The sequence below is a fragment of the Apteryx mantelli genome, chromosome 2 (assembly GCF_036417845.1).
Source record: "Apteryx mantelli isolate bAptMan1 chromosome 2, bAptMan1.hap1, whole genome shotgun sequence".
NCBI lineage: Eukaryota > Metazoa > Chordata > Aves > Apterygiformes > Apterygidae > Apteryx > Apteryx mantelli.
Window position 1 is genome coordinate 143525603 of NC_089979.1, and position 23214 is coordinate 143548816.

A 23214-nucleotide genomic window follows, 5' to 3' on the forward strand; every position below is an offset into this window, starting at 1 on the left:
ACGAAGCCTGTTTGCCTCCACGCCTCTGTCTTCCCTTTTCATATGAGGAGGTGGCAGGGATCCGGGTATCTGGATGAAAGAAGAGGTCAGTATGCAAAGTGAGAGACAGACATAGATATAAGGTTGAAACAGTATTCTCCTGAAGATATTCCAAAGCAAAGAGAGTAAAACTTCCAGGGAAAAGAGCTTAAATTGATCAAATAATGAATTTCTCTGTTTAACCATTTTTTCCAGTTCTCAAATCATAACAGATCTGTTTCTAAGCACTTTCATTATTTAATATGAGGTTCCTAAATTGCAGGTCTTGATTTCACACAGTTGACTTCCCTTTCCTGCATACCATACCAGTGTATGTGACTCACTTGCGTGGTTAATTTGTCATGCGCTGAATAGCTCTTCCTGCCCAATCCAGAAAAATCAGTCCTTAAAGTTTACTTTTTCTTCTTCTGGCAAAGCTACTCTTTTGGTGTTACTATATTCTGCTTTATTAAATGAAGACAGTTCTGACACATGCAGCATATTTTGTAATAAAAAAAGACATAGCTGTGACTTTTCTGAAGATTTTCATTTGTTTATGACATTTAAGGGGAAAAATCAAACTGAATCAGGATAAGATTAAACACACAGCAGCTAGCAGCAGCCTCCAACAGGGATCTTTCCATCCCTAGGGGGCAGGATTACCTGTACAGAAAAGAATTCAACCCTTAATCAAGAAGAGAAAATGCTGTGCTAATTTTAGAAGAAATTCCTCATTACACATCTACTTAAAGAGAAAGTTTGCTTTTGTTTTTCTTTGTGTAGCTATCCTTAAATAGTTCAAAAGTCTCTTTCTTGGGTTTTGGGGGGATTTTATGCTAAATAGTGTTTATTTTGGTGTTTTCACAGCTGGAGTGTGAGAGAGATAGGCATAGCTCTTTTTGTAGGAGAGTTGTTTCTTTCTACAGTAGTGAGTCATTCTCCAGGCTAATTTGGACAGAAAGCTGTTTGAGGATTTTCAGGCACGCTGGACCCATGTGCTCTTTCGGATGACTGGGCTGTGGTCTACCTTTGCCTCCCACGTGCAGCTCTTATTTGCATCAGGCAGCCTCCCCCGGCGGGTGAGGGTAAATCCCGAGGACGTGGCCCGGAACAATTTCCTGCTTTCCCAGGACACCACCAGTGTGTGGGATATCCTCACGGATTTGGGGCTAACTGCTGCAATGCCGTGAGCAGACCTGTCTCCCGGTGTGATCAGTGGGAAGGGAAAGCACTCAGCCTTTCTCAAGACCAGGCCTGAACCTTTGGCAGGAGGTGAAGCTCATCCTAGCTTCTCCCAAACTTAGTCCCTGAAATGGTCGTGCTACCAGACCAGAATGGGGGCATCTACTCAGAAATTCATTATTAAGATTTTTGAATACTATGTGAGTGTGTAACTAAAAATATCTTTTCTTCCGCTCCTGAACGTGCCCCCCTACCTGCACGACAGGCTGCCTCCTTGTCTCCTTCTGTTAGTTCTGCCTGTGCCTACGACGCTTGTTCTGCCCTGTTTGTGCTCTCTCATGCAAACATGAAAAAAGCTGGGACTAACCAGATCCATTTGAATGGCAAGTTAAACTTCCTTGTCATTTAAAATATTTAACTCCCCCATCCTCCTGTGATGCTCTTTATATGACATTTAATATGGGTCTGGATCCTCAAACAGCAGATCACATGGCTCTAACCACTATGGGCAAGGGAGTTGTCCCATACCTGGCATGCCTGCGGTGGTGAAAATCAAATTTAATTTTTCATGCAGATTTAACTCATCTTTTCCCAAGAGCTGTGATACCTTTAGAAACAGCAAAAATAAATTGTCCTGAGATTGTAATTGCTTTACCCTTACTCCAGTCATGCTGTTGTTTTGAGGATGTGGTATTAGTTTTCAGAGGCATTTTAAATGAGGCAAATTTATGATCTAAAACCCATGTAAATATGAAGTAATTCCACTAAGTTCAGTGAGGTAACCTATGTTTTACATCAAAGTGTTTGGCCCTTAGCCTCACCCAGGCTATTATCAAACTCAATTAATAAGAAGAAAGGACGATGCTGCTCCCTAGTGGCGCTGGACTTAGTGGAGACCCAAGCATTTAATGCAGTTTTTTCGTGTTCCTTCCAGTCTTACCCTGTCAGCATTTCTATTAAAAATCTCAATTTTACAGACTGTAAAAATTGATTTTCCCTAAAACTAGGCAAGTAGCACATTCTTTTCCAGAATTTCCATTGGTAAATGGCATTTCACCACCACAAACATTAATATCAGACTAAAACATGAAATGTATGAGACATGATCCAGAAACATTGGAGGTTTACAGATTAGAGTTCCCCAAAAGTTTCATTTATTTGGGTTTTTAAACCTTAGCATGATTATTTCATAAGTGTACGTACCTTCTGGAACTGAAAGTAATAGAGAAATAACTGATAAAAAGAAATTTAAAATATTTTAATAAAGGGTAAATAAAATTGAAAGTAAAAACAAAAGGGCACTTAAGTCCTATGCCACTTCTGAACTGAGACTTTAAAACCTGTATTGTGAAGCAAATAAATTGTTTAACTTTGGGCAACAATTACTGCACACAGCTTTGAAGCATTATGAAACATCCCGTTTATTGCCTTACCCTCATCTTGACCCATAGTCTTCTTTCAGGCTCTATTCTTGTGAATAAAGATCCTTGCATGAGATTCCCCTTTGAAACTTTCTGCTTTAATCATCCTGCAGTGACATATGTTGCGCCATCCAGACAAGAGCTGAGCAAATTTTTTCCAAAGCTCTCAGCCCGTTCTCAACTCCAAGACTCAGAAAATTGAGACCTGGGCCAGAATACTTTGCTGGCCGCAGAATGATTTCTACAAAGCACCTTGAGGGCCTACACCCATCACCCTCTATTCAGAGTGATCGGTGCACTGCTGTACAACTAATCACATTTAAACCAATAGACTTACTCATAAAGCAAACTGCTGCTTCATAGAATCAATATAAAGGAGAGACTGCATAAATATCCAGAGTTAACAGTATGTTTTTCCTTTCACAGTGTAATTGGACTCCCAGAAGAAGAGGACTGGCCTAATGATGTTGCCCTCCCGAGAAATGCTTTCACTTCCAGACCCACACAACCTATTGAAAAATTTGTACCAGATATTGATGAACTGGGCAAAGACTTACTCTTGGTGAGTTTCTATTTGTTGTTCTCCAAAGAGCATGATTGATAGCTCCCACTGTACCATGCTGCATGCCAACATGAAGAGTTTGTCTAATTATTTTTTGAGCTCTTCTCATGTAAACAGTCTGTGAAACCGTAGCACAAGGAAACCACCTTTGGCTCAAGAAGTGCCAGGGCTGCAAATAGTTAGAGGCTAGGAAAGTATTTCAAGGAAGTACTTGTTTGTCCTGTCTCTTAACTTAGATACTCATTGCTGACCCCTGTTGTGCCACTGATCCAGCCATTCTTAGAGTATAAGCCTGATGTGAGTACCCAAACTGATCTACCATTTTTCATGGTGTGGTAGAACCAGCAAAAGGAGAATGCAAGATGTAGAGGCATATTACATCTGCCTGCCTTCTACTGAATGCTGAAAACTTGAGATCTCAGATTCACTAACTAATTATTACCTCTCACAAATGGCAGAATTGGGTGCAAACAAACAAATTGCACTTGTACAACTGCTACCACTGACTTCAACGGTCAGCCAGGGAAATCCCTAGTCTCTGTGGACTGGGTGATGGTGACATGTCACATGTGCTGAACAGCTGATCATGTATGGCAGCTCTTTGACTTCAGGTTTCCATGCTGGATATCCATCTGAGCTTGAATTCCATTTTTCTGGCAATAAGGATGGAGAAAAATGCATGGTTTTGTGGTATTAAATTATTTCCAACATTTTAATAGAAATGTTAGAAACCCTAGCCCTGAAGTTTGGTCTTGGAGTTGAATATAGGGAATTGAAATTATTGGGAAGTGGAGTTGAATATGTATGCCTCAGAGGTTGCCTTATGCTATGCCTGTTGAAATCTAGCTAAATTTGTTCTTTGGAAACCTTTTCAAAGATCTCAGTTCACACAGGCTCTGTAGGATTTATCAGTGCAACTCTTGAAAGATTTGCTTCATCCCCAGGACTTCTAGTTCCAGCCAAAGCGCTACAGAATGGCAGATCATCCTCCACTGTCTTTATAACCGCAGCTCCCAGCTGCTGTAAGCTGGACTACATCTGGACACTTGAAATACCAGGCAAAAACTGCATCTTTTGTGTTTGCGGGCAGTCTGGAAATGGAAGTTAGAAGTTCCAGCATGTGCATGTGACAAGAATTAGATTTTGGGAACAACAAGGAGTAGAATATAACAGAGAGCTCGGTGAGTGTGACACTGATGGGAGGGAGGAAGAAGAACGATACCTGTGCCTAGGAGGTGAGGTGGGAAGGGAAGCTGGAGATGAGAGCTGGGGGTCACAGATGAAAGGGAAGAGCGGGGCTGGAAGTCAGTGAATGAAATCTCAGGAGTCTGATAGAAGATATGAAGGCAGGAGTAGGACTGGTTAGACAAGGATACTAGGAGGAATACTATTTGAAGGTGAATGACAGAATAGAGAACAACAAGGTATAAAGTGCAAAGCTGCGAAGAGATTTCTGAGCAGGCTGGGCAAAGGCTGGGATAAGGATCTGGAAAGAAGACAAGGAAAATAGAACTAGGAGGAAGAGGGGGAATTTATAGTGAGGGGGATACTAAGGCTTTTAGGAGGGGTTCTTAGAAAGGAAGTCCAGCATAAACTGAACATAAACACTGAAATTAATATGAAAAACCTAAAAGTGGAGATTTTAATTTGGTAGGGAACAAAAATGAATCTGGGACGAGCAGGTAGAACAAAGCAGAAAGCATGTAACTTGAGAGGAATGGACACAGGAGCTGTGATCATTTGAGCATAGCTCTGAGAGAGCTTGGGATGAAATGCGGATCAGATAAGGTCACCATTGCTCCTGTTGCCTGCAAAAAGTGAAACCCCCTACCAAAATATGTATCTGTCCAGGAATGTTTCACACAAGCAGTGACCTTGTGATAGCTTGTACTGCTATCATTACTGTGGCAGAAAGCCATGATCTAAAGGCTCCACCCGAGTGATAAATCCTGTGGCTCTTTGCACTGCCCTAGTGCTTAGGAGTCACTGCAAGAGTCCAGGAGTGCACTATGCTAGGTCCTGTATGGACACAGAAAAAAGACACAGAACAAAGAAACAGTTAAAGCCCAGATAGCTAGCACACTAAATCCTGAGGCAACAAAACTATTGCATGCAATCGGTGAAAAGTGTATTGACCAGCATGATGAGCAGGGCTTTCGGCACACCTGCAGACTGGCATAGATGAAATTTTTAGTGTATTTTTGGATTTTTTTTATTCCAGCATGATGGAATTTGTTTTTCTGTTGTTTTTTTTTTTCCAAGAAAGTAGGAAAATGAACACAAAACATTAGAATATGAAGGGTATAATGTCAAACACCCAAGATCTACAGAAATGCTGGGCCTAGGGATGAACATATACATTACAATACAGTCCATGTTTGTATAAACACAAGAGTGTGGTGCATTGAACACTGAGGGAATTGAAAAGCTGTTCATGAAGAGTTGCTCCCTGCAATCTGTGAGACAGATGTCCTGTGCATCTGAATTCCAGAAGACCTGTGTTCTGGGATTTCCTAAACTATGGATACTTGAATATTCTAAGTTGCTATTTTCTGTTAGCTTGTGAGAGGTCACATTCATATCCTGTGACCCCACTGCCTGTTTTAATATGCATGGTTATCACGCAGCACCTAGTGAGATCCTTTTGTGCCTAATACTGATCATAAACTGACAAAGTGACATGCATTAATATATACATGCTATGTTAGCAAAGTTAACTGCACATTTTGGTTAAAACCAACTTCTTTTCATACTTACAGAAATGCTTAGCATTCAATCCAGCCAAGAGAATATCTGCCTATGTTGCCCTGTCTCACCCGTATTTCCATGACTTGGAGAAATGCAAGGAGAATCTGGACTCTCACATGTCATCCAGCCAAAACTCCAGTGAGGTGAATGCATCCTAATGCTGACTGAAGATGAACCTATAAATGAACCAGACATGTAGCTGACAAGGCCACTGCCCCATATAAACCACATAGTTGTTCCAGTGAAGATCATTATTTGGAGGTTTTACACACCTGTCTCTTATTTTGGGATTGTGACGTGCTTATCCAAGGAAATCAATCTAGTTTACTTTCATCAGAGCAATGCAAGGGCCAGGGCTTTCACCTGCTCCCATTGCAGCTTTATGTTTGTTTTGGTTTTGTTTTGTTTATCTACCTGGGAAAACTCCAGATGAAGAGAAGCTGCTGACCAGTTTTGCTGCCATTTTATTCTTTTAATATTGAATGCTGCCAGTGTGGAGTAGGATAATCGAGTCACTGCCAAAACATGATGCAATCTCTCTCTCTAGCTGCTGAAGCATGATTTGGTACTTTTTTATTATTATTATGTGATATCTTACAGTGATATTTAAAGAATGGCATTGAAATATCAGACCTCTGCAACCTGCAGTTAACTGATATATACGTTAATACATCCAGCTACTGTTTGTTCATAGCATATATGCAGGTGCTTTCCCACTTGAAAACTCGAATGGATAATTTTATCATTTCATTGCTCTATAAAAATAACAGCAATGGCGGTCACCATAATAAATGTCTCAACTATTAGGGGATTTTGTAAACAAGCGAGTTATTATCTAGCTGAGTTTGTGTGTATACTGCAAAAACAAGGGTTTTAAAAAATTTCTAGGGTCTTGTTCTCTAAAGACCCTTTTCGTTTCTAAATGCTTGGTTTGTGTTGAAATCCATGCACATGCTAACCCACCCTCTAACCTGTCATTCCTCTCAGAAGACAGCTGCAAGCACATTTTCTCCATCTCATTCAGAATTTTCTGATACGCAGCTCAAAGATATGAAGGGAGACAGTGAAGATCAGTACAGGTTTTCCCCTTTAACCTGTTCTCATTATCAGCCAAAAAAGGAACATAGAAAAAAATATTTCCAGTTTAGAAGCAGAGAATTCTATACCTGCAAAGAAGCACAGTTACGCATTTTTGCTGTACTGTATGCTGTATACTGCGCTGCCTTACCTGCACCACCTACCATGCATCACAGTTCATGAATATTACTGTCACAAAAATCTCTGAGATTTCATTTTTTAAGCAGACGTTTTCTATGCAGAAATGCATTAGCTTCTCTCCTAAACCACCATGTGGGTATATTGGCACGTGCTTCTCCACTAGGGTTAGTGTGCCTTTATTGAATGTCAAAATAACTAAGCAATTCACCTGCCTTTTTAGCACAGTTATTTTAAATATTGCATTAAATTTTTATATTTAGTATTTTTACCTTAACTAAAATATATTTTCAGTATTTTAAAAAGAAGCTTTTATTTTTTTAGTACTGTATGTGGAAAAGAAGAAATATTTTAAATACATAAAAGCTGTTCCCTACCATAACTTTAGTGCATTTACCTAGATGTAACTTGGGGGAAATTGGTCCAGTGAGTTAGCCCTTGCCATTAAAACAGAACTATACACTATTGCAGTATAACTGATGTAGCTAGCTTTGCTTACTCCTGTAATAGTCCCTTAGGCTACCTCCTTCCTCATCTCTGTCTGGTCTTCGCTAGCTGCTGAGCCAGCAATATGTGTCTGCTCGCAGCATGCTTGGCAGAAGCAGGTCCCTAGCACCGAGCTGAGCAATACGAATTTTGCTGCCGTGGCAGGGGAAGCTGTAGCCATCCCCCGGCGCGTCTGGCAGTTCGGGGACAGACGTCTCTGCTAACTCTCTTTCAGGTATCTGCACTGTGTAGGACATAGTCCTTTGCTGGGATAGTGAGTGGATCTTTTCTGCCTCTTGGACAAAGCTTTTCTTTACTGTTAGATGCTGAACCATGTGGCTTATGGTTAAATTATGTCTGCTTCAAATAGGGCAGGTTTTAAAAGGTCTGCTTGCATGCATGTATGCAGTTCTTCATGCCCAGAACGATGCCTGTTCAAAACCTACCAGCAAGGACAGGCGAGCTGCAAAGCAGGCCGGCAAGAGCGCGCGCAAGGCGGCTGTGCGCAGAGGTAATACAGAGGCGCAGCAGGAGTCTTCTGCAAGCGCGGCCAGCAGCCGGCCAAGGGCTGGCAAGCAGTTGCGGCAGCTACCGCCTCGCGGCTGGGCCGTGCCTCCGTCGCTCCCACGGGGCCTGCATCCAGCAGCTCCCACTGCACCCGTGGTGTCCCGGCCCTCTTCCTCCATAGCTCGCTGGACCTGAGTGTGAACACGGCTTTAATGCCATAGAAAAGGATGGGCCAGAGTGGAATTCGTGCTAATAATTTTAAAACACATTGGAACAACAAGGAAAGCTAAACTTCAGGACAATCTCGCAACATTAACAAAGAGAGAAGTTTTCTACACAGTTTAGCACTTTTAAAAAACATTCCACATTTTAGCTAGCACCAAGCTATCGTACGTACTTTATCAGGGCATTCGGCTGGTTTGGCTTTCCAGCAGCTGGCAGGGAACTCTCCCAGAGCTCTCCAGGAGCTAACATAGGGTGATAATGTAAGTAAGTGGTGGGGTTTTTTTCCAAATGAGACTCAAAAACTCTCAGATAGAGAGGTTCAGCTGTTCCCTGTTAGAAGAGCTTATTGTATTACGCTCAACAAAACAAAGGCCGGAGGGAATATGATTGCTGATTGTAAGCAAGTGCATTATTAGGGGGAGACAAAATGGAGGGAGGAGAACAATTTAAGCCAAAGGTTAGTGTTGGCCCAAGAACTAATGAGAATAATTTAGGCTTGGAAATCACAAGAAAGTTAATTATAGGAGCAGTATTTCCCAAACTGTAGTATCAAAACTAGCGCTCAAGAGAGCAGCAGGGGAAAGCCCAAAGTGGCATATGGACTTAGAAGCAAAGCTTCTGCAACATGGTGCTGCATGTCGGCTAATACCGGGCCAGGGTATAAATGGGGAGTTCAGGAGAAGAGCTCGAGAAGGGTTGAATTCGCCTTCATGTTCTGAGCATCCTTCCAGTGGGAATGGCGGGAAGAGAAAAAGAAATCTGCGTTCTGGCTTGATAGGCTTATTTCCATAGGTTTATGGAAAAGATTTCTATAATGGAGCCCTTGTGGCAGCAAGGGGCCCGAGGACCTTTCAGATGACCTCCTTTTTAAAATGTTCTTATCTAACCCCCAAATCTCTCTGGAAAGAAATTGCAGTCGTTCCTCTCCTATATGTCATAGGCTTACTCTTATTCCCATCTCCCCTGCCAAACCGTGAAGCTTCACTTACACTAGTAAACTGAGAAGGCCTGTTCACTGGCTGGGGAAAATGCCGGCATTGGCTAAAACCATGCCAGGAATCAGGCTCATAATTAGACAGTACAGACAGCTGTGGGACAGTGCTCAAGCCCATGCCCTTGCTCTTGCTCTTTTTATTTTACTAGTATAGGTGTAGTCTTTGAGTACCTTTACCCATAACTGCCCTCTGTGTAGGATGTAGGAACAGTATGTGGGGAAAAGAAAGTGCTTTTTTGACACATTTCTTCCAGATTGTGATGAAAACTCTTCACATACCCTTTAAATAAGGCTTCAGAGTGCAATTCTTCTTAACAATAATTATGCCCGTATGTGTTCTGCAGGATTGTTTCAACAGCAAAAGAATATATTAAAAAAAAAAGCATAAATCCTTAGCTCCTAGGCATCTGCAACCACACACTGTGCTCTTCTCAGCAGAGAACAGGACATAGCGAGTAATGGAGCAATTTCTGTCTCCAACCAACCTTTTTTTAATCACTGCTACACAATTCTGCAGGAAAAATAGACCCAGTAACTGAGGAAAAAAAAACCACCAAAGCTAGCTAGTGAAGTGCGAAGTGCTAAGCCCCAGCCATACATCTGGGGCAGCCCTTTTCGTTCCTTGCCCAGTCCCCGCATTCGCTCTGGCTCTCTAGTTCCTTTCCTTCAGCTACCTTACTGAATACAGGTTTCAGGGACACTCCCAGGTGCTATTTCCAACAAGTTTCTTCCAAATTCCCAATAGCTACACAGCGTCCGTGTCCCCTTGCCCCTACTCCCAGGTGTCGCTTCATTTAGTCCAGCAGCCCAGAGGAGATGACTAGAAAAGACTCTCGCTGCACACCTCCTATGCTGCAGCCCTGCTTAACCATGGAGTTGCATACACCTGTGTTGCCTTGTGTGCACCAAGCAAAACTCTAAAAACAGGCGGAGTCTAAAAATCTGCACGGATTTCTGTGTAGGCTGTGCCCACACTCCAGTTTTCTTTCAGCATGTTAGTCCACCCATGGTAAATGTTAGAGCACCTTTCTCTCTTGTTCCTGTCCCAAGACACACCAAAAATGAGGGTGTCATATCTGCAAAGTTTTGAAATTTGGTGCTACGTGTATGGGGCCTTTCACACGCCAGGAAACAGTAAGTTGCAGCATTTGAGCATCTCATGTATATGAGTGGTATCCAGCCTGGTGACTCTCTTGTGTTTTTTACACTTGATATTTTTTTTGGTGAATAAGATGAAAATTCTGTGCCCAGGCTACTTTTCCCAGGTTCACTCACTGTCTTTGAGAAGCATATTTTGTTATACAAGGGGTTATTCTCTCTGCTGTTAGATACTGGCCCAATCTTAATATGGAAAAGAAAGAGAAAACATGCTAGTTTGGTCTTTTCGCCAACAAACTTAGAGCACTTACCTGACGCACAACTGAAAACACATCAGTTGTTATATATGTATGTGAATCACTAACCACACAGTTTGATTTAAAAGGCCGCATAAATTAATTGTGTTTCATGTATAAGGCACAGTTGAATAATGAGGAAGAAGTTTATTCTAAGAACTCTGTTATGTAGAACCACTTTGCTAATATTTTTCTTATGCAATAGTTTCAGGAATAGATGGATTTAATATGCAATGTGAATTAGGAGATATTAGACTATTAGAGGGATTTTGTTGTGTTATGCTTGAAGCTTGAATTGATCTGGAGCTTAGGGACCTAGCATATTTATTGTATTGCTGCAAAACTATCTGAATGTGCTTCTATATATCAAGATCTTTTTTTATGTTAACAGGATTTCACACTTCTCTTAATGTGTAAATGATTTTTTGAAATTAGTATATTAGAAAAACAGTTTTTCAAAACTGCAGTTGTGGGGGGAAATTTAAGAAATATATTTTTAGATTCACAGAGAATAACATTTTATATACTGAAATCTTCAGTAACTGACTGTTAATAAGCTATCAGCTTTATTTCTTTTTGATTATTAAATATTGGAGTATACAGATTACTTTCCCTGAGGAAAAAATTCAGAAAGAATCTTTAGAAAAGTAGATGTAATTTTGTATGTCTACTTTTCTAAGTTTCATTTTCATATCCTTTTTTTTTGTGCAAATACACTTTTAGGTGTGCAAAAATACGACCACAGTTTTAACAGTCTAACTCAAATGTGTGCAAATGAGTGCAGCTCAAATAGGGTTTATTTGTGAGACATTTAATTTATTATATCTTTGTTTTGCAAATTGTTAGATAATAGCTTTAATATAATTCCAGTTTCTGGACCAGACTGTAACCATCAATCCCCAGTAACTTCCTTTAAAGGAATAAGAAGCTTTTTCATTGATTTAAATGAACTAGGCCATTAAAAGAGGAAAGATATAGATATATTAACCAACAAGCATACTTTTGCCAAGTGTTATTTCTCCCCTTTAGTTTGAAACTTAATATTTATTGCATACTGATATGCAATACATACACAATATAAGAACCATAAAAATACTTAGGAACAGTATGCACATATAATATCAAAAATGCTTGCAGAAACTTGCTAAAATTTATTCTTTTAGCTATAACAAATGTGTATGAGTTTATATTTTGAAACTGGTATGTTTTCCATGAAAATATCCTTCAAAAGTTATGTATATATTTTTAATTCAGACAATGATAATCACCCAAACAGAACTGAATCAAATAGGAACTTGTTCTCAGAAATGATTCTGCAAGGCCAAGTAGACACCAGCAGCCCTTCATGAGTTCAGCAGAGGCTGACAATAGTCAGCACCACGCTTAGATGAGCCTTTTGCTTTCTTGGCAGAAAAGCCCAAGGTTGCTTTGAGTAAAGTTAATGGAGAAGTTGCTTTGACTTAAACAAGACAGATTTGTTCAAGGAGAGCTTCTGCAACATTCAGATAGGTTAAATTCCCAGCCATCGTAAAAGAACTGCTCAAAAAAGCTAACATAAACCAAGAACTCACTCTGACCTCTCTGACCATGACATTTTTTCCTTCAGATGAAATGTTTGATCTATGTTAGAAAATACTTGATGGGCTTCATCTTGCCTTCTGTAGGCACACTGAAGTCAGTGAGACTTTTGGATGGCTAGAGAAAGCAAGGAGAAACTCTGATATGGCTCTTTGATAGTGGGTGGACATGGTAGAGCAGATTTTTTGTTTCCAAGAAAGGTTAGACAAAAGATGTTGCCTTAAAAAAAATTGATGTTTAGTGGAGATTAAAAAGAGGATTTTAAGGAACTACTGGGAAAATATCATTGGGATAAGAGAAAAGGAGAGTATTTATAAAGTGAAAAATGTAAATACAAAGAATGTGTATTAAATATGCACGGAAACTTTTATTTTTTCACTGAGCTTACAAGGTTGATAGGGGTTTATGAAGAAAAGAATACGGGTGTGAACTCATTCTATTTAGCATCTTAATGTTCATTTGCAGTAAAGCAACCTGTACTATTTCACTGAAAGGAGAAGGGAAAACAGGTGATGTTAAACTTGTGATTCACTTTGGTGATGTCTATATGGACATGCTGTAAGACTCTCAAGCTTGTTGCCCATTTTTGAGCATACAAAATTTGCATCTGCACTATTTAGCTTTTTGCACCTTAAACCCATCCACATATCAGGCAGATTTTTCTAGGATTCACACTGATACTTGATCCCATTGACATGCTCATGTTAAGCCCAGCCAGCCATCACCGTCTCTGCCATCAAGTGGAAAATGAATTTTCACAGTTACTTGATTGTCAGCTTCCTTCATGCAATTACTTCTGAAGAGTTTGCAATTAACATTCTGTAATAGGCAGCCTTTCTTCTTATTCCGTGTTTCATACATAATTTTATATTACATTCCCTGACGTGTTCTTCAGATCCTCAGCCTTAGAGTAATCATGTATTATGTTATTCATCTCCCTGCACTTCTTACTGCTCCTGACTATGCCCAGCAGGCTGAGCTGCACAGTGTGCTGGCGCTTTACACTCAGAATGAAGCCATGTTCTGCTGCACCCTCCTGTCACATAATAATGGTAGGAGGTAGATACTGTTTTCTAATTTTCTTCTTTTTATAAAACCTTGGGGGTTTTTTAGTATTCTTTCATTTGAGGATCTATTTTGAGTAGCTAGATGAGGGAGGAAAATTGCTAAGTGCTACTAAGTTAGGAAAAATAGGCAGGGATTAGCAGAGTTCAGGACAATTTGGGGGAGTGAATTTGAAAATTAGGAAAAGTTATGTATGAGAAGTGTAGGGTTGGGGAAAGACATTTTTTTCCACATTTTGTTTTCTCCTGTCATCCACTTTCATAAGCATATAACGATAAGGCAGCATTCTTGCACAGGATTTTAGTCCCAGCTACTTGTTATACCACTCAGACTTTGAGTTCTGGAACAGTTTTCCAGTACAGCAACACCTCCATTTTTTAAATCAGGTTGTTATAGAAGCTAGAGGGTTTTTTGTGTGGATGTAAAACAAGTTAATGCTGATTAGACAGTTTGAGAGCAAATTCAGCTGTCCATACAGACACAGCCCGTAGTTCAGCAGCAGTGATGGAGAAGTACAGCTCTAATGCACGAGTCACTAACAGTGACACTAACAGTGTGCAATACTATTGTGCATGAGGAGCATTAGTCTACTCCAGCAGTAAATTGTAAACTCTATGCCAATCCAAGATGGCATTAGGCACTTGGATTTTGATATTATCCACATGCCTAAGTGTTTTGCTGGATCAGTCCAGGTGGTTCACCATCTTGCAGAATCGAGTCTGAGAGCTTAGCAAATCTGTATGACAGCCCGTGTAGGTAATACTGCAGATTGCTCTGCCGAGGAAGGGGAAGGAGTCTTTCATGGGCTGTGCAGCAGGAATGGAGCTTTCCGAGCTGCTGTGCCAACCTGAGAGCTACCATTGTCATGCCACCTCCAGGAGTACAAGGCCTGTGTAGCGTTTTTTTTCCCTGGGGGTGAATGACAGGTCAGGTGACACAGCCGGGCTAATCTTGGTCCTTCCATTAAACATGAGCAAGTAGGCTTGGTGCAGAGGCAAATTTCACAGTTCCAGGGAAAGGAAACCTTCTCTGGTTCTACACAGTAGTCTTCTGGCATTTGTTAAATTCATAGTGATAGATCTCCCAGCTACTCACATTGTCCTTTCCTTATCCCAGATCATCCTATTGTGACACTGTGAAAGGAGCCCTGGGGAGTCTAGTCCTTAACAGCCTTTCAACTCCCTGCTTCCTCACTGCAGCAACACTTAAAGACCTGTCACTTGGATCTGACATTGCTAATACTTCTACAGCCACTTAAAAAGCTGTGAGATAAATTACCTCCTTGTGACTCTGCAACCCCCCCAGTTTGCATGCCACTGATTTGGACTATTGTTTTTGCTTGCTCTGCATTAGGAACTGGGAATTAATACAATCAGACCATGGCAAAGTGGGTGTTACTATTACATCCTTTGGCTCAAGCGAAAAACAGGAAATGGGCTGGAATAGATTAGACTGAACATAATGTGTTTGATCAGCCAAAACAACTTTTGATTCAGAAGGTTATTTACTAAATACAGAAGATCCCTGGACAACCTTCTGTGATTTAAGATGTTTACAAGAGCAGCCAATGATTCTTCTGTTGTACAAAAGTTTTTAACAGATGCAAACAAGCCTGGCTCTGCCAGCCTCCCACTACTGATCCTGTTTCCCTTCCACTTCCCAGAGATCACTATTCCCAGGGAGAGGTTTTCTCCTACCATGAGTCAAAGCAACTATGAAACAGTTCTTACATGAAGGTCCCAACTCTCAAGATGGCCTGGGTGCTCCTCTAGGGCATGTAGGCAATCAAGCTCATTCATTTGCTTCCTGCTCTAGTGGTTTTGAGTACAAAGCCCTGCCACATGTACCAAGCACAGATGGATGATACTCCCCAATGTATTCTCCTGAAGAAAAGTCTTTACAGAATCTACAGGGGACAGTATGCCTACTGCTTCTATGACAGCTGATGTTTTGGGCATTTTAAACATCAGTGTTGTAAGGACGTCTGGGAGAAACCTTTCTCACCATACAAAAGGATGACTGAATTATGGGCATACTGCAGCAAAGTGTTCCTTCCAGGTGGACGATGAGGTACCTCTAGAAGAGTCATCCTTGGTTGGTGATGGAAAACAAAATAACTGGGACTAAAATAAAGTTTGAATCTGCAGCATGCTATTGAAATACAAAGTACTTCTCAATCTTTTTCCAGTAGGACTCAAAATCCATCATGTTTTTTTGCAGGGACTCTATTTTAAAGTCCCTTGCTACAAAGGGTAGTTGTAACCATGGGTTGGGCCCACAGCAAGAAGTACATCAGAGTCTGGATGCTGGCAAGAAATTTGTGGCAGTGCTGTTGTTTAAGATGGCTTATAGGAGTTCAGTGGGGACTTGCTTGGGGGTAGGAGGGTGCTCATCTTAAAATACTGATTGCCCTGCACAGGCTGAAGTGAAGATACCTATTGTTACACGGTAGAAGAGCTGCAATGTCATGAGATTAGAGGCTGAAGGGAGGGAACCAGAAGTGTGAGTAGCAGAAACTGCAGAGACTGAGCTATCCTTTCTTTTTTCTCCCTGGATATCTAGCAATCTAGTGGTTTTTTCAGCTTTCTTTTGTTGTTTCACCTCCACTACCACTATTCTCCTTTCTACTGTGTGTCATTAGCTGAACTGAAAAGCATTCCTCTAGATTACAGTACTAGCTCAAAATCAGAGTAGGCCAGCACTGTCTAAAAATTTTAATCGCTCTCTGGTGGTCAGTTTTAGGTGCATCAGGTGTCTCAGTTTAGATTCCAGCAAAGAGAATCCAATATCATGACATTTTCTTTGTTTGCAGCACTAGTTAATACCCTCATTGTCATTCTCTGCAGTGTTCAAAATCTCTTTTCCTGGCAGTCAAACTCCCCTCCTACAACCCAGTTAGAGTCATGACAATGTGGGCAAAAGAAGTTTACACTATGGTGGTGCTTTTTGATAAAGAGTGTGAGCCAGTTCCAGTTGAAACAGGGCCTAAAAGAGTCTCTAGGAATCTTAGTCATGTGCCCTTCACAGGCAAGACAGTTACTTTTGTTGAAGTAAGAAACACATTTTAAAATACTTAAGATAGATAAAATATAAAGTTGTCATTTACTTTTCTGAAAGAATCTGTTTTCTACTCAAAGTGGTATGATTTTGGCACTGAACTCAAGCCGAAAGGCACCCATTTATTCTTTCCTTTCCAGTCTTTAATTTCTTTGTAAATTCCTTTGCAAGTGTTCAGATTAATGTATTTATGGTCCACTTTGTTCCAATTTTGAAGTGGTCTATTTCTGACATTGAATCTCTTATGGATTTTATTTTTAATGTAATATTTAGCTGCATTACTTTGAACAGCTTTAAAAGTATAATGTCTTTGAGTGCTCTAATTAATGAAAAATTATACCCTCAAAATGATGTCTTAGAAGTTGAACTGTATACATTGGAAATGATGTTTATATTATAACTCTCAGAAGCATCACACTGTGCTTTCATCTGCATGTCTGTCTACTACTTTCTGTGTAACAATGTATATTTGTATTCCTCACTTGCCTGATATTCTTCAGTCTGAAGGCCTGAGTATGCAAACACATGAATATTGTATCTCACTTGAGCAGTCCCACAAGGCTGAGAGGGGTTATTCATGTGAATATAGTTGCTCACAAAAGTATTTGCAGAAAAAGCCTTTCATTTAGTAATTGATTGCAGTTGTGAGGACACATGGTTAATAACAGCACCAAGACACCAGTAAATGGTGTCAGTGTTTATTGAAAATGTGGACACATTTATTTCCAAGTTAATTTGACATTAACGTAAATTATTGCTATTATAATTCAGTATAATATTTGTTATGAAAACACACTAGTCCTGTGAAAGGGTAGTTGCCAGAAAATGTGCTGAGTCTTGCTGCTTTATGTTTATTTGCATTTAGTATACATTTTGGTTGTTGAAGTGAAGCTAGTTTTGTAGAGGCAGAAAGCTAGATCAGTCAAAAAATTCATAAATAAGTTTCATACTGTACATTGAGTTTTGCAACTAGAATACTATGTGTGTTCAGATGTATTTTTTATGCTTTAGGGTATTTTTGTTTATTTTAATATGTAAAGGAATAAGCATATTATTTTGAAATGCTATTGTAGAGCTAATTTTACACATAGTGGGGGAATGCTGTCTAAAAAATTAAACTTAGAAAACATTACATAGGCTGCCTTTGGCTTTATTTTGTTTGTAGTAGTTCCAGCAGGTATCTGTCAATTCCAGATGTTTAACCAGTGCACAAGTTTGTCTGGCATCTTGCAACTGAAGTAAGTTTTTTGCAATGATAAAATTGCCCTTCTTTGTTTTAAATAAGATTGTTGGCTAAACAAAAGCATAAAGGCAGCAAATTTAGATATTTTTGTGCATGGACAATTGCATAAAATAGGACTGGAGTTTCAAAGTATTTTAAATCATTTAGTGTAATTTACTCTTCTTGTAACTCCACTGACTACAGTAAAATTAAACTAAGATTTTGACCCTGTAAGTCTAAAAATTTCAGTGTCAGGCAGCTCAGGTCTATATAAAGATACTTAAGCTTGGTAAGTCAGCAAGAATACTATACAAATGGTAATGTGTGACAAAAATCTTTAGTAACATTTTTCTCAAAATTTCTATTCATTACTTTTTGATACAAAAGCTCAAAAGTGCACTTCTTAGTGGCATTGGAATAGGTGGAGAAAGGCGTGATGCTGGACAGAAATGTATCAGAAAGAAGATTCAGTTCTTACTACTCCAGACACTCCATGTGTGCCTATCTTACATATTACAAATCTCACTGAAGTTAACAGAAGAACTGTTTAAAGTTAAGCCTGTGTGTAACCCTTATGGGATATTGGTTCTGAAATCTGCAAGATACATAAATATTCTCAAAAGGCATTATTAAAAGCTCTGTTTTCAGGGTTACAGAGTATTCTGAACAGTGGGGCCAGCATCTGGGACACATCCAGACTTTACTAATTGATAACTTTATTAATTGATGTTACTTCAGATTAACATCCATTAGCAAATCAAGATCTGCCTCATTATCTTTATTCCTCAGTATGATTTTACAAAGAATAACATGGAAAGCATTTAAAAAGTTGAAGCAGCATGTAATGCTGGACACCTGACTTTTTTTTGGGGGGGGAGTGTGGTAAAAAGATATCATTTGCTCTGGAGATGTCTAGGATGTGATAATCAAGGAAAACATGAAAAGCAGTTCCAATTATTTAATTCACCTTAGGACATATACTCAGCTGGTGAAAATCAGCATAGTCCTGTTGATTTCTACAGCATTATATCAGCTCGTACCAGCAAAGCAGCTGGCACTTGGAATTTTAGCATCGCAAGTCACTTTACCTACATATGCAGTAGGATTTTATTTTGCAAGGTGGAAAGTTACCTAAGGTGCAAACTGTACTACCTAGACTACCGTTGATACCTATTCACAGGACATGATTTCACTGTATCACTTCATACTTGAAATTCATGATGTTATTTTAATCAGGGTACAAACATGAAAAGGTGCGTGTGTTACTGTTTCTTTTAAAGGTGCATCATTATTTTTATTCTGTGTGCTTAATAATTACTATTCAGTGTTCTTTATATTCTTTTCATTCGTCATTAAAATCATGTATGTGTGAAACAGTGTCTGTATCATCTACAGAGGTACAGAGAAATGTAACAGTGATTTATTGAATTGTTACTTAAATATACTGGTTTACCTTTTAGTCATAAATATTGCATCAAGGGGCTACAAAATGCAAACTGTGGTATATAAAAGTATTGCACCATTGCTGTACATGAAATCCCGCAATCTCTCTCCTCTTCTTGCACAGCTGCTGATTACCATATACGCATTGGAAAAAAGTATGTTTCTGCTGTACAGAATGGCTGGGAAATAATGCAGACACTTTGGAAACTCTAGACTTCTCTTTACAAGCTTTCAAACAAAGCCCTTTGATCTAACTGCATGCTTGCTCTGTGTCCCAAATTTCACCCTGTGAGGCTTTCTGCTTTAAGAACACCCTCAGCTGGGGCTACTTTACGTTGACTGCATTGAAGTTCATCGGAGCATACTCTTTCAAGCATGCACCTTACCATATAACACATTCTTTAGCTTTTACAAGTTTGTAAAGATGGTGGACTGCAAAAATAATCATGCGTCAATACAGCAAAATTAAATTAAGGCACACGGAGCGTTATCAATATTGTATTATATCAGAATTACAGTCCTTTGGAACTGAACGTTTTGCTGCTGGCAGTGCAAGAAAAGAAAAGTTGTGTATTTATTGTTGTGTGCTGAGGGTTCGGTATGAAAAATCAATATAATAAAAATTTTCACAGTGTCAAGTTCTTTTAGTTGTTCCCAAATTATTGGAAAGTAAAAAGACAAAAAAATAGTTTTGTATTTAAAACTGCTTGCCTGAAGTTTACTTCACTTTTCTAGCTATACTTTTCTTTTATCAAAAAATGTAAAATGAATACAAATGCAGTAAGTATTGTATATTAAATACAGAAAATTAGCAACATTGTTTTCTAGTTTTTGTTTGCAAGTGTTTTTCTGAACACCCTGTGTATTGTAAGAAAACAGACATACACACAAAAACTGACACAGAAACATAAGCACATTCATATGCTTTCAAGCCCCTTACCATATACCTTTAGTTTTATAATAATCTAATCTCATTGGTCATTCTCATTCATGAATTGCTTAATTGCTTCCTTAGGATGAAGGCCATTCATTATTGCAACAGCTATGAAAGCTACACAGTTCAGCACTAGCTTGTCTGTACTCGAATCTTCGTTTAGGTTAACTTCATTAGATAAATTGTGCTTTAATTCAGCTACGATGGCTCTCAGTCATTCATGAAATGTTGTATTTTCCCCATATGTTATTTCATAGAATCACAGAGTGGCTCAGGTTGGAAGGGGCCTTTGAAGATCACATAGTCCAACTCCCCTGCTCAAGCAGGGTCACCTAGACCAGGCTGCCCAGGACTATGTGCAGACAGCATTTGAGTATCTGCAAGGATGGAGATTTCACAAGCTCTCTGGGCAACCTGTTCCAGTGCTCAGCCACCCTCACAGGGAAAAAGTTTTTTGTTAGATTCAGACGGAGCTTCCTGTGTTTCAGTTTGTGCCCGTTGCCTCTCGTCCTGTCACTGGGCACCACTGAAAAGAGTCTGGTCCCATCCTCTTTACACCCTCCCATCAGATATTTATACACACTGATAAGATCCCTCTTCAGTCTTCTATTCCATAGACTGAAGAGTCCCAGCTCTCTCAGCCTTTCCTCATGAGAGATGCTCCAGTCCCTTTATCATTTTAGTAGCCCTTTGCTGGACTTGCTCCAGTAGTTTCATCCCTCTCTTGTACTGGGGAGCCCAGAACTGGACCCAGCACTCCAGGTATGGCCTCACCAGGGCTGAGTAGAAGGGAAGGATCATCTCCCTCATCCTGCTGGCAATGCTCTTCCTATTGCAGCCCAGGATACCACCAGCCACCTTTGCCACAAGGGCACATTGCTAGTTCATGGTCATTTGTAGTCCACCAGGACCCCCAGGTCCTTCTCTGCAGAGCTGCTCTCCAGCTGGTCAGCCCCCAGCTTGTACTGGTGCATAGGATTATTCCTCCCTAGGTGCAGGACTCTGCACTTCCCTCTGTTGAACTTCTTCAGAAGGTTCCTCTCTGCCCATCTCTCCAGCCTGTTGAGGTCCCTCTGAACCACAACCATCTGCTCTATCGGCCACTCCTCCCAGTTTTGTATCACCAGCAAACTTGCCAAGGGTGAACTCTGTCCTTTCATCCAGCTCACTGATGAATAAGTTGAACAATATTGGAGCCAGTATTGACCCCTGGGATACAACACTAGTTACTGACCTCCAACTAGACTTCACACCAATCACAACCCTCTGAGCTGTGCCATTCAGCCAGTTTTCAATCCACCTCACTGCCTGCTCATCTAGCCCATACTTCACCAGCTTGCCTATGAGAATGTTACGGGAGACAGTGTTGAAAGTCTTACTGAAAACAAGATAGACAACATCCACTGCTCTCCTCATCCACCAAGCCAGTCATTCCACCATATAAGGCTATCAGGTTGCATTAGCATGATTTCCCCCTTTTGAATTCATGCTGAGTATTTTGTGAATCCCTGCTGAGTACTACATGCATAGTATTTATGTCTTCCTAAATATTTGGCTATTTTCATCTTCCATTTTTTTTAAGAATCTGAGAACTCTTTATTGATTGACCATTTTTATTGACTGGCTATAAATATGACTAGTAACATTTCTAGGTATGTAGACATTGTAAAAGTACATGGCTTGATTCTATCGCAAAATGACACAACATCAAACTCAAAAACCAGATCAGTATTTTCCATGTCTTCACTCCTGACCAGTCCAAACAAAAAACCTCAATAAAACAACTCAAACAAAGCTTCAGCTTCTTGTGAATATCATTACACCTTCACTTTTTAGAGCAAGACAAAGCAGATCTTGCTAATGAGGCCTCAAATGAGCAATCAGATATAAGGTTCCAAAAACAATTAGTTCAAGCATCCAAACAGATTTCAACTTCTGGATAAAAGCTATAAGACAGAGATGACTGCAAAGCTAACCAGACCCCAAACCACAAAGGATTTTATAACTCAAAACCAAAACTTTGTACTGCCCCTGGAAATTACAGAGAACCATGAAAGTCCTTCATAAAGGATAGTTATATATAGATGTGACACAACATTAAATAAAAACAGCAGCTACCTTTACATTATCCGACCTTCCAGATTAGTTCTTTAAGCACATTGTAAGAAAACACTGCAGTAGTTCAGCCAGAGACAGGAGCATAGATAATAAACTATAGTGAGGCCTCTATCTTGAAAAGAATAGCCCTCATCTGTGAGAAGGTGACTTATGTCCTGCATGAAGTTCATAACCCCTCAGTTTTGGAAGAGAAAGGAAAAAAGAAAAATATCCATTAAGCAAAATATTAAGTCCCTTGTAGAAATAAGCACAAATGTTACTGTTCTCATGATTCACATAACTGTTCTTGCCCTCTTCACCTCAAAGTTATCTAATTAAACTAAATACTACGTGCTTATTAGCACTGTAGAAACAAATATTCTTTTTAAAAGATTTAAACGTGCTGTATTTGTCTATCATATGTCTGTCATTTGCTGATATACAGAAAGCAAGATTTACCTTACCCACCAGTTGTGTCATCTTTTTTGTCCTTTCTGTAAACAAAGTCATCTTTCACTCTCCTGTCATACAGAAGTCTTTCCTCTAGTATTTTCATCCATTTTTAGACATCTGATTTAGCTAGCTGGGTTTATCTGGCTAGTGTCCCAAACCTCCTTTACAGTTAACAAAGAAAACTAATAGGAACTTAAATAAAATTTTCTGAAATGCCCACTAGAGGACTCCCTTGTCCCCACTTTCTACTTACGGAGCTGCCACAGGGAGGCAAGTCAGCCATGGTTTCATGAAACGTCTAGTATTTCAACAAGGCTAATACCAGATCAAAAACGCTGCAGCCACATGACACTAAATGTTGGTTGAATAAACTCTACTGGTTCAAATTTGGTTAAAACATTTTTAAAGAGCAATTCTGTCCTGCAGAAGTTGATGCAGATTACCTAGCCCACTGCAGCTGGCGTAAAGCCAGCAGAGAGCCTTCAGTCACCACAAACACCATATTCTGTGCTGTGACAGAAATGAAATGCAATCGTATTCTCACGCCCGGGCAGATCAGATTTATAACGTGCTTCAGTGGTGTAGAGAGCTTGTGTTAATGTAAAGCAATGTC

At 39.8% G+C, this 23214-nt stretch overlaps 1 protein-coding gene across 3 annotated transcripts in view; it reads left to right on the forward strand.

The window, feature by feature from the left end:
* Positions 1 to 19932, forward strand: part of CDK6 (cyclin dependent kinase 6) — a 140806-nt gene extending 120874 nt beyond the window's left edge. For 2 of the 3 annotated variants that reach the window (XM_067291688.1, XM_067291689.1), the window contains exons 7-9: positions 3048 to 3183; positions 5943 to 6496; positions 19242 to 19932. In XM_067291688.1, coding sequence (XP_067147789.1) covers positions 3048 to 3183; positions 5943 to 6089 — 283 coding nt within the window. In that variant the 3' untranslated portion in view covers positions 6090 to 6496; positions 19242 to 19932. Of the gene's footprint in view, positions 1 to 3047; positions 3184 to 5942; positions 6497 to 17617; positions 17691 to 19241 lie in introns of all 3 variants that reach the window. The other variant, XM_067291690.1, reaches the window with a different exon arrangement.
* The last annotated feature ends 3282 nt before the right edge of the window (positions 19933 to 23214 follow it).